Source organism: Physella acuta, unplaced genomic scaffold, assembly GCF_028476545.2.
Source record: "Physella acuta isolate Inbredline_101_S28 unplaced genomic scaffold, ASM2847654v3 ptg001009l, whole genome shotgun sequence".
In the NCBI taxonomy this organism is placed as follows: domain Eukaryota; kingdom Metazoa; phylum Mollusca; class Gastropoda; family Physidae; genus Physella; species Physella acuta.
The window spans coordinates 143,982-154,387 of NW_026732526.1; the positions used below are offsets into that span (position 1 = coordinate 143,982).

At 37.1% G+C, this 10,406-nt stretch overlaps 1 protein-coding gene across 1 annotated transcript in view; it reads left to right on the forward strand.

Annotated features, from left to right (window-relative positions):
- LOC131954529 (uncharacterized) overlaps positions 1-9,568 on the forward strand; it is a 28,727-nt gene extending 19,159 nt beyond the window's left edge. The window contains exons 5-9 of the mRNA XM_059318281.1: positions 940-1,051; positions 3,176-3,356; positions 3,527-3,637; positions 3,882-4,010; positions 6,800-9,568. Coding sequence (XP_059174264.1) covers positions 940-1,051; positions 3,176-3,356; positions 3,527-3,637; positions 3,882-4,010; positions 6,800-7,908 — 1,642 coding nt within the window. The 3' untranslated portion in view covers positions 7,909-9,568. The remainder of the gene's footprint in view (positions 1-939; positions 1,052-3,175; positions 3,357-3,526; positions 3,638-3,881; positions 4,011-6,799) is intronic.
- Positions 9,569-10,406: the final 838 nt, after the last annotated feature.

Here is a 10,406-nt window from a genome sequence, read left to right on the forward strand (position 1 = left end):
GAGCCTGCAGGGCGCTGTAGAAGTCCTCTTTCTCTTCATCTGTTGCAGCATTTGTGGGTGCATAGCACTGGATTAAAGTTGTTTTCCTTCCCTTGGCATTGAAACGAGCTGCTATGAGTCGTGGTGAGACTGGTTCCCATGCAATCAAAGCATTTGTTGCTTCTGGAGACATCATTATGGCTACACCTTGCGTGTGTTCATGATCTTCATCCTCGTGACCTGAGTAGATGACAGTCTGTCCTGAGACCAACCTAGTTTGGCCACTGCCGTTACATCGTGTCTCACTTAATCCTAGGACTTTTAATCTATACCTCCTCATTTCTTTGGCGACCTGGGCTGATCTGCTGCTTTCATATAGGGTTCTTATGTTCCAGGTCCCTAACCCTGCCTGAGCGCAATTTGCCCTGGACTATTCTCTGATATTCTCCTGAGATCATAGCCACACGCTGAGACGGACATGCTAGTATGGAATATAAAGGATGTATTGTAATTGTGAAAAAATTCGTAATCCTGATTTTGACACATTTTGAAGTTACATGACCTTCTGGTGCGGGTAAAACTTCTGCACCTGTTTGTTTATGTGCGTCTCTTAGCTTGGTTTAAAAGAAAACTGCCCCCGAAAAGGCTGCTTATGTCCTTACAAGCATCTTGTGTTTGTTGCATAGATAGCCTTGGTTGTAAATGTCTGTCAAAAACACTTTATAGACATTGATATGGAAATATTTGTATAGCTTTTTTGTTGTTGACATTTTTAGAATTATTTTGGTAAATGTGACATGCTGGTTGTTTAGAAAATTTAATGATTACATTTTCTTAACAACCAACCAAATGCAAATTAAAATTGACTATATAATACAATACATACTAATCCAAATTTTTTGATTCTTGTAGTGCAATCATTGACCACAAAGTACATGATTCTTTTGTTTTAAACCAAAGGCGAAGACAGCTGAGGGAATGCTTCAACCATCTCCAACATTGTATACCATCTCTAGAGAATAAGAGAGTTGCTACACAATCCATTCTACAGGGAGCCATCAAGTACATTAAGGTACAGTCATACAGCCAACATATTAAGGTACAAAGTCATACAGCCAACATATTAAGGTACAAAGTCATACAGCCAACATATTAAGGTACAGTCATACAGCCAACATATTAAGGTACAAAGTCATACAGCCAACATATTAAGGTACAAAGTCATACAGCCAACATATTAAGGTACAGTCATACAGCCAACATATTAAGGTACAGTCATACAGCCAACATATTAAGGTACAAAGTCATACAGCCAACATATTAAGGTACAGTCATACAGCCAACATATTAAGGTACAGTCATACAGCCAACATATTAAGGTACAAAGTCATACAGCCAACATATTAAGGTACAGTCATACAGCCAACATATTAAGGTACAAAGTCATACAGCCAACATATTAAGGTACAGTCATACAGCCAATATATTAAGGTACAAAGTCATACAGCCAACATATTAAGGTACAGTCATACAGCCAACATATTAAGGTACAAAGTCATACAGCCAACATATTAAGGTACAGTCATACAGCCAACATATTAAGGTACAAAGTCATACAGCCAACATATTAAGGTACAAAGTCATACAGCCAACATATTAAGGTACAAAGTCATACAGCCAACATATTAAGGTACAGTCATACAGCCAACATATTAAGGTACAGTCATACAGCCAACATATTAAGGTACAGTCATACAGCCAACATATTAAGGTACAAAGTCATACAGCCAACATATTAAGGTACAAAGTCATACAGCCAACATATTAAGGTACAGTCATACAGCCAACATATTAAGGTACAAAGTCATACAGCCAACATATTAAGGTACAGTCATACAGCCAACATATTAAGGTACAAAGTCATACAGCCAACATATTAAGGTACAGTCATACAGCCAACATATTAAGGTACAAAGTCATACAGCCAACATATTAAGGTACAAAGTCATACAGCCAACATATTAAGGTACAAAGTCATACAGCCAACATATTAAGGTACAAAGTCATACAGCCAACATATTAAGGTACAAAGTCATACAGCCAACATATTAAGGTACAGTCATACAGCCAACATATTAAGGTACAAAGTCATACAGCCAACATATTAAGGTACAAAGTCATACAGCCAACATATTAAGGTACAAAGTCATACAGCCAACATATTAAGGTACAGTCATACAGCCAACATATTAAGGTACAGTCATACAGCCAACATATTAAGGTACAAAGTCATACAGCCAACATATTAAGGTACAGTCATACAGCCAACATATTAAGGTACAAAGTCATACAGCCAACATATTAAGGTACAGTCATACAGCCAACATATTAAGGTACAAAGTCATACAGCCAACATATTAAGGTACAGTCATACAGCCAACATATTAAGGTACAAAGTCATACAGCCAACATATTAAGGTACAGTCATACAGCCAACATATTAAGGTACAAAGTCATACAGCCAACATATTAAGGTACAAAGTCATACAGCCAACATATTAAGGTACAAAGTCATACAGCCAACATATTAAGGTACAAAGTCATACAGCCAACATATTAAGGTACAAAGTCATACAGCCAACATATTAAGGTACAGTCATACAGCCAACATATTAAGGTACAAAGTCATACAGCCAACATATTAAGGTACAAAGTCATACAGCCAACATATTAAGGTACAAAGTCATACAGCCAACATATTAAGGTACAGTCATACAGCCAACATATTAAGGTACAAAGTCATACAGCCAACATATTAAGGTACAGTCATACAGCCAACATATTAAGGTACAAAGTCATACAGCCAACATATTTTGGTACAGTCATACAGCCAACATATTAAGGTACAAAGTCATACAGCCAACATAAAGGTACAAAGTCATACAGCCAACATATTAAGGTACTATACCAGTGTGACTCTAGCAAAGATTTAACTTGGCCCTTCTTACCAAAAGGCTTATTATATTCCTGTTACTTAACTTGACTGGCTTTTTCGATTTGCTACACGTCTCAACACAAACCACCTCTTACCAGTTGACTACCTCTCATCAACTGTTATTTATCTTTTTTCCCCGGTTATTTAAGCTAAACACTAGATATTTTTTTTAATGACTTAGGTCAACTATTAATTATTTAGAATCTGAAAAAGAAGGATGTTGAACAAGAAAGAGAAATTCAGATGCTGGCAAACAGAAAAAGTGAGCTAAAAAAACTATATGACATCGAGGTGAAGAACAGCTCAGAAGAGTCAGCATCTTACCTTAATGTCTTGAGAGCAGAAGATGGTCACACATCTGACTCAACCACAACGGCCTCAGGTATCAAAGTCTGCTTTTTTTATTCATAAAGTAATTTTAGCTTTTGCTAAATTAAAAAAAAATTAATTTAGCTTGATAAAGCCACATCTAATCTCTATGGAATAAATGTATACTTGATAAAGCCAAATCTAGTCACTATGGAGTGTAAATTTATGTTGGTGAATGAACAGAAGGCCCAGATTACAGTGATGACGAAAGGAAAGTTGTTGAAGCAACATGCCCGACCAACACAAAAGTGGAAGGATCAAGAAAGAGAAAGCTTGGACCAAGAGCTGCATTAGGTTTGTCTAATTAACGGATTATCCCCACTAACATTAGGTACTATATAGTTTGTCTAATTAACGGATTATCCCCACTAACTAACATTAGGTACTATTTAGTTTGTTTAATTATTGGATTTATCCTCACTATAAATAAGTTTTTTGGGATGGTGTTGCCTAGCAGTAGAGAGCCAGACCGCTTTAGACAGAATGAAATATTATTTAGCCTGCTGATGTGTCACAGAAGGAACATTTCTATTCTCAGTGTCCAATTCAATAGTGCCTAGTGTGAGCCTGTCAAGTGGCAAGATATCAACTGTATCCTCATCATCCCTAGCATTGAAGCATATGTTGGAGCAAAGGAAAAAGAATCAGATAACAAGTGCAGCTCAAGGTTTGTCTATTGCTCTCTCTCAGTCAAGACTTTGGAAGGGGGAGGGCTACTCTGTACAACTATCCATTTATATAACTAGTGTACATGTCACTGGAATCTCAGATGCAATGTTGACACAACATTTATTTTGAAGAGGATTCCATCAATGCTTTACTTAGCGTGTATTTTAACACAAATAACCTTGTTTTCTATTACAGACTTATTTAACCCTTTATTTACGAAATTAGGTTCTGAATGAATTTTTTTTTTTAAACAATGTGTTATCATGTTGCTTTTGACACACTTAAAGCATTTGTGGAATGAAATTTTGTTTCATAAATTTTTAAGGGCCCAAACATATATTGGTACTTATAAGTACCAAAAAATAAAAAAATTAACAAAACAGGAGCAAACGATACAACTTATTAACTAATAACATGGCAATCATCGCAACAATAATTTTTTGTAATTTTCACACATAAACACAACACAAGTATATTTTGAGTACGATTTTTACTGGATTTTCTATCGGAACACATCTTAGACCTCAAACACAGCAAAAGGTGCCGTCATGTTATGCTCCCTCATGCCTCATTGACACATTCATGTCTGTCGTCTTTCTGGCTTGGCAACAGTTGTAGGACTGAACCTGCTTTTGCTGGAAGCTTCCAATAGCTATTACAATGAGCCGCATAAACAAGTATTTTGAAAACGAAAGCCTAGTCATTCACTTTACTACTACTAGTAAAATTGTAGCCTACTAAAATGTTATGATGAGTCTACACTACAGTGTAAAGGTTATAAATAAAAGTGAGCTCAATGTGTTTAGAATAGCCATAGTGGCCTATTGTTTTATGTTTACTGATTAAAATTTACAAAACTATCTATATTACATGCAGATGTATGGACTATTACTAGTCTACAGGTATGCATTATGTATATGCTAGTTATTGTAGGTAAGACAGTTTTTTGCAATAAATATTACTACTAGAACTAGACTTTGGTATACAAAAAAGTATACTAAACCTAGTAAACTAGTCTGCAACTTCTACCTTTATTCTTGTTATTCTTTTACTACTAGAAATCAGCATTTAATTACAATATTTCTTAGGTAAACCATATGCTAACCTTCTTATAAATGTATAAATATTACTTTTGAGTACATTTCGATAATTAATTATCAAAATAATATGTATGCCACTCCACATCGAAAATCTGCCATTTCCAAAAAATCCTTAAAAAAATGACAGTGTGCCCTGACGGTACTTATAAGTCCCAGTGTAAACATCGATCTTATACAAAGGCAATTCGATTAAAATTGTATAACTAGAAGTTAAATACATTTGCCTGGCTATTGAAGATGCCAATACAAAATATTTGGGCTTGAAAACTTGAAGAATAAGGGAAATCAGGAACACATGTAAGATCTGTACAGAATGATTGTGAACTACCGATACAGCAAAAGATTGAAAATGGCGCAGACCAGACATTTTTAAAAAAACATTGATCCTTCCACCTACCGGTGACTCAGGGGAGATGATACTATTAATTACATCAATAATTTTTAAAATTCGTCTTAAATTAAAAGGCGCTTAATGAAAGTGGTACTTATCTATACCGTCAGTAGAAATAGGGTTAAATGTGCATGCGCCCACCATGTTTCTTGGATTCTAGTTGTTGGGGACATGTTTGTCTACCCTACTGTATGAAAGCCTTTAGTGTATGTTAATCATCCACCATGTGGGGCTGGAGCCACTGGGTACACTACAAAATGCACTCCTCTTAATATAAACTACAAAATCTCTAGTTTATTTCACATGCCTGTTAGTCTAGCTATAGTATAATTGATCTACTTTTATTTTAAAGCTACCCCATCTACCTTTTCTCTCTTCCATTTTATTTTGAAATCCTTGCAAAAGGTGACTGAGGACTGGACTAACCTGAACATAGCGCCCCTGCGCTGGTGTAACCAGTGGCTCTCAAGCACCCCTAACACCAGGGCGATCAAAAGGGAGAGCTCCATCTCACAGAGGGTGATTAACATACCATAGCCTCACCCCAACAACCCAAGGAATATAGCGCCAGCTATGTTTAAATTAAAATGACTTAAATTTAGAAAACGATCACATGTCTATAGTACATGATTGTTAACGTGTTGATGAAACTCTGAATACAATGTTTTATCACTCTGTGTAGGATTAGATCACAATGAACAAGGTGTACAACTTGTAATTTTATAACTGAACATTCTTTGTAAATTAGATGACATGATTGGTTCCAGCAAATAAATGAAACAAATAATTTGGAACATCTTAAGTTATACCTGTACATACAAGTTATGCCTGTACATACCACAAGTTGTACTTTTATGTACCACAAGTTATATTTGTATGTATTACAAGTATCTAGAAATTGTTCACTGTGGGGAGAGGTTGGTACGCATTTTTTTCAGAAGTTGCCTATGCAATACTTAAGTGTATCAAGTATGGTATATGGGAACCAAAATACGCTTGGTTTTTTTTAATACTTTAGTGTTTATATTTATAGATGATTTTCTTTAATTCCAAAGAAATATTTGAAGTAGCCCAGCTGAACAATACATCTAAGTTTCCTGAATTTGGTTGCCATCCAATATTACAATCACAATACAAATAATTCAGCATAAAAATTGAAGCTACCTGAGTTATTTTAATTTATTTCATGAGAATTTTCATGAGAAAAAATAAAAATCTTGCCAAAACATGAGAAAACTAAAAGCAGTGCTAGACTAACCAAAACACTAAAAGCCTGAACTATTTTATTTCTTTCAGCTAAAGCCAGAGCAATGTATGAGCCTGTGTCAAGCAAATGTAGCAGCTCGTTAAAGTCAAGTTATCCCATGATAAGTACTCACCTCTCATCAGTGCTCAAGCCAGTGTCTTCCACAATTGGGCTGCCTCAGGTGGGGACCTCAGCTAATCTTCATGGCTATGCCAAAACTCTTCAAGTCTCGTCTGCTGGCAAACGCAGGAACTCTAGTCAGTCCTCTGCTCTGGTGCTTTCATCAGCTAACATGGCAGCTGGTGCAGCATCCAGCTCTCAAAAAACTTGTTCCCCAGTTGGGCACTCAAACAAAGAAGTAAAAGCTGGAGAAACTCTGCAAATAGACCCTGTCAGTTCAGCAAACTTCCTGGCTAACACCGGCCCATTAAACATGCAGTCTCTAGCTGCACTGGCCCAGCCACTGGACGGCACATTCTCCAAGCTGCTCCCCACCATGATCCCAGTTTCCCTGACTTCGTTCATGCGAAACATCTCACTGAACAATACACAGATGACAGCCAGCACACACTCAACACCCACCCACTCTGCCTCCAGACCATCCTCATCCAGCAACCTGAGCAACAAGACTCCCCCAACTCTGACAGCTAACCTAGTGTTTACAAGTACAGACACAAGTGACCAGCTGGCTGCCGTCCCATTGGCCAGCAATGCGCGGATAGCTACGTTACTAGCAGCGCCCTCTGTGAATAAAAGTGTAATGAAAGGGGGCTCTCCAGTGAAGCCCACAGCACCACCATCCTTACATGAGACCAGAGTGACCTTGACCCCCACATTACTGACCTGTGGCCACTTGGCCTCAAACAGCTCTCTAGCACCAGGGGCTCCCCTGAGATTCTTCACACCATTCCCTCACAATACAATAATGCCAACCTCCCTGGCCAACGCTCAGGCTACAATGATGCCTACTGTGGTACAGCTTGGAACATCTGGCCAGGTGGCACTTCTACAGAACCTGATTCCTGCACAGCACATGCAAGCCTCTCATCATCTTATAGGTCAGCCCATCGTAGTCATGGCAACACAGGGTGCAAGTTTTAATGTTTCTGCTGCTGGTGGCTCCAGTTCCGATTTGTCTAATGCTTCTTCACTCTTATAGCTTCCCTAGAGATGGGCACTGATCTACATAGAACTTCTTCACTCTTATAGCTTCCCTAGAGATGGGCACTGATCTACATAGAACTTCTTCACTCTTATAGCTTCCCTAGAGATGGGCACTGATCTACATAGAACTTCTTCACTCTTATAGCTTCCCTAGAGATGGGCACTGATCTACATAGAACTTCTTCACTCTTATAGCTTCCCTAGAGATGGGCACTGATCTACATAGAACTTCTTCACTCTTATAGCTTCCCTAGAGATGGGCACTGATCTACATAGAACTTCTTCACTCTTATAGCTTCCCTAGAGATGGGCACTGATCTACATAGAACTTCTTCACTCTTATAGCTTCCCTAGAGATGGGCACTGATCTACATAGAACTTCTTCACTCTTATAGCTTCCCTAGAGATGGGCACTGATCTACATAGAACTTCTTCACTCTTATAGCTTCCCTAGAGATGGGCACTGATCTACATAGAACTTCTTCACTCTTATAGCTTCCCTAGAGATGGGCACTGATCTACATAGAACTAAACTTTCCAATCCAAAGGTTGCTAGCAGCATGAATTGATGATTTGGGGGGGGGGGGGGGGGCTAATAGCAGCACAAATTGATGATGGTGGTCTGCTGCAGCACAACTAGCTGACTACACAAGTATTGATAATCTCAGAGCCACACAACATACTAGCCAGTTGGCTTAAACTGTGATTTCTATGGTGCCATAACTATCCTACAGATTCAGACCAGGTAGTAACACAAGTTGGTACGTGCCTTGGATATTTATCCATAGTACTAGTACAAGTTACATGGCTAAGAGTTGATTTCTTCATTGTACATTGACCATCTATTTATTATATGTTGTGTTTCACTCTGATCTCATTCACATAAACAAGCTTTTAGATCTAAATCTGTTTTTCTGTCAACATATCTACAGAACTATCTGATACAGCTAACCTTGAAGGTTTCTTTAAATTTGTAATATTCTGTTCCAATCAGATGCCCCTGTTTTCTCAACAAGTTTTCATGTTCCACAAGTTCTTTATATATTTTTTGGACTTAATTTTGGTTAAAAAAGAAAGAAAAAAGTAACTGCAGTACTGGCTGGTTATCTGAAGACCAGTCAGTACTCTTAGATGTTTTGTATGTCTAGCTTACACTTACACCATTCCCTGTCCACTTTTAGATCCTATCTATGTATTTCATTTTAAGTAGTATTGCATAGAAGTGCTTTCACTTGATTTATTACATTTATTTGTATTATTCATCAAGTTACCTATAATAATCGTGTCAATGTTAAATGATGTTTATTTAAAATTCCTGTGATACTCATTTCATCCTACTATTAGTGTTGTAAATAAAATAAAATATGTACATACTACTATTCCATTGTTCCAATTACCAGACTATAACCACACCTTACCAATTCTTGTTAGGGGTCATCCATTTATGACGTCCACAAAAATTTTGAATTTTAGACACACCCCATCTAAATAGCTACAAAATATTAAATATTTGATTTTGTATTGATTAGTATTTTTCTGCCTTAAGTTAAATATTCAAAATATTTTTTAAACTGAAGATGCAGTGGACCATTTTAATGTCATTTGTTTAGCTATTAACGATTAGATGGGTTAGGGTAAATTCGTGACGTTATTATATCACACTTACTCAACTTTACGCTACTACTCGTGTTTCCATAAGAAACCACCAAAATTTGTGTTTTTTTTTTACTTCCATTTTTGATTTGATCAAAAAGTGAGAAAAGCCAATTTCATTGTAGTAAATATAAATGATATACTTATTTTGATATAATGACTGGGGTGGGGGTGACGTTTAATAATTTACTATGAAAACAGTTTTTGCTTCCGCTGGTATATATAGGTGGATTAATAAAATTAATATGTGTGTGCAAATTAACGCCATTAGGCAAAACTGGAGGGTGTTATAACTGGAATCAACATAGGGTGCGGAACTGGGGTAAAATATTTATTTTAATTCTAGGTAGGTCATACTGTTATCTTGTGTATAGATTAGATAGGTAATAGTACTAGTAGCTGTAATTTAATAGAAATGGCACTAAGGTGTTTGATTATAATTACTATAACTTAATATAAGTTTGAATAGTTAAGAATTAGTGTTCCAGTTTTTTAAAGTATGCACAGGATAGGCGCCCTCGCGGAATGCTGTGGTCTGGCAGGGTTAGGTTACCTTAGGGTGAGGCTGGGAGAATTGTGAGGATGTAGATGTGTTTTGTGTTGTAAGGTGTGGTAGGGCTGGCTAGCTCTCAGGCTGGCCACTATTGATGACCACAAGTTTCTCTTCAGCTTTAGACAAGACTAAACAAAACTATCATGGATTCTTTAGTATCAACCTGTATAACCTCTCACCGCAGTCATCGACATCTAACCATAGTGCCAACTATATCAATTGCACTATTACTTTTACAAGTACAATGTCTACTACAGTCTTATGTTCACGACAATGTTAGGTCTAGT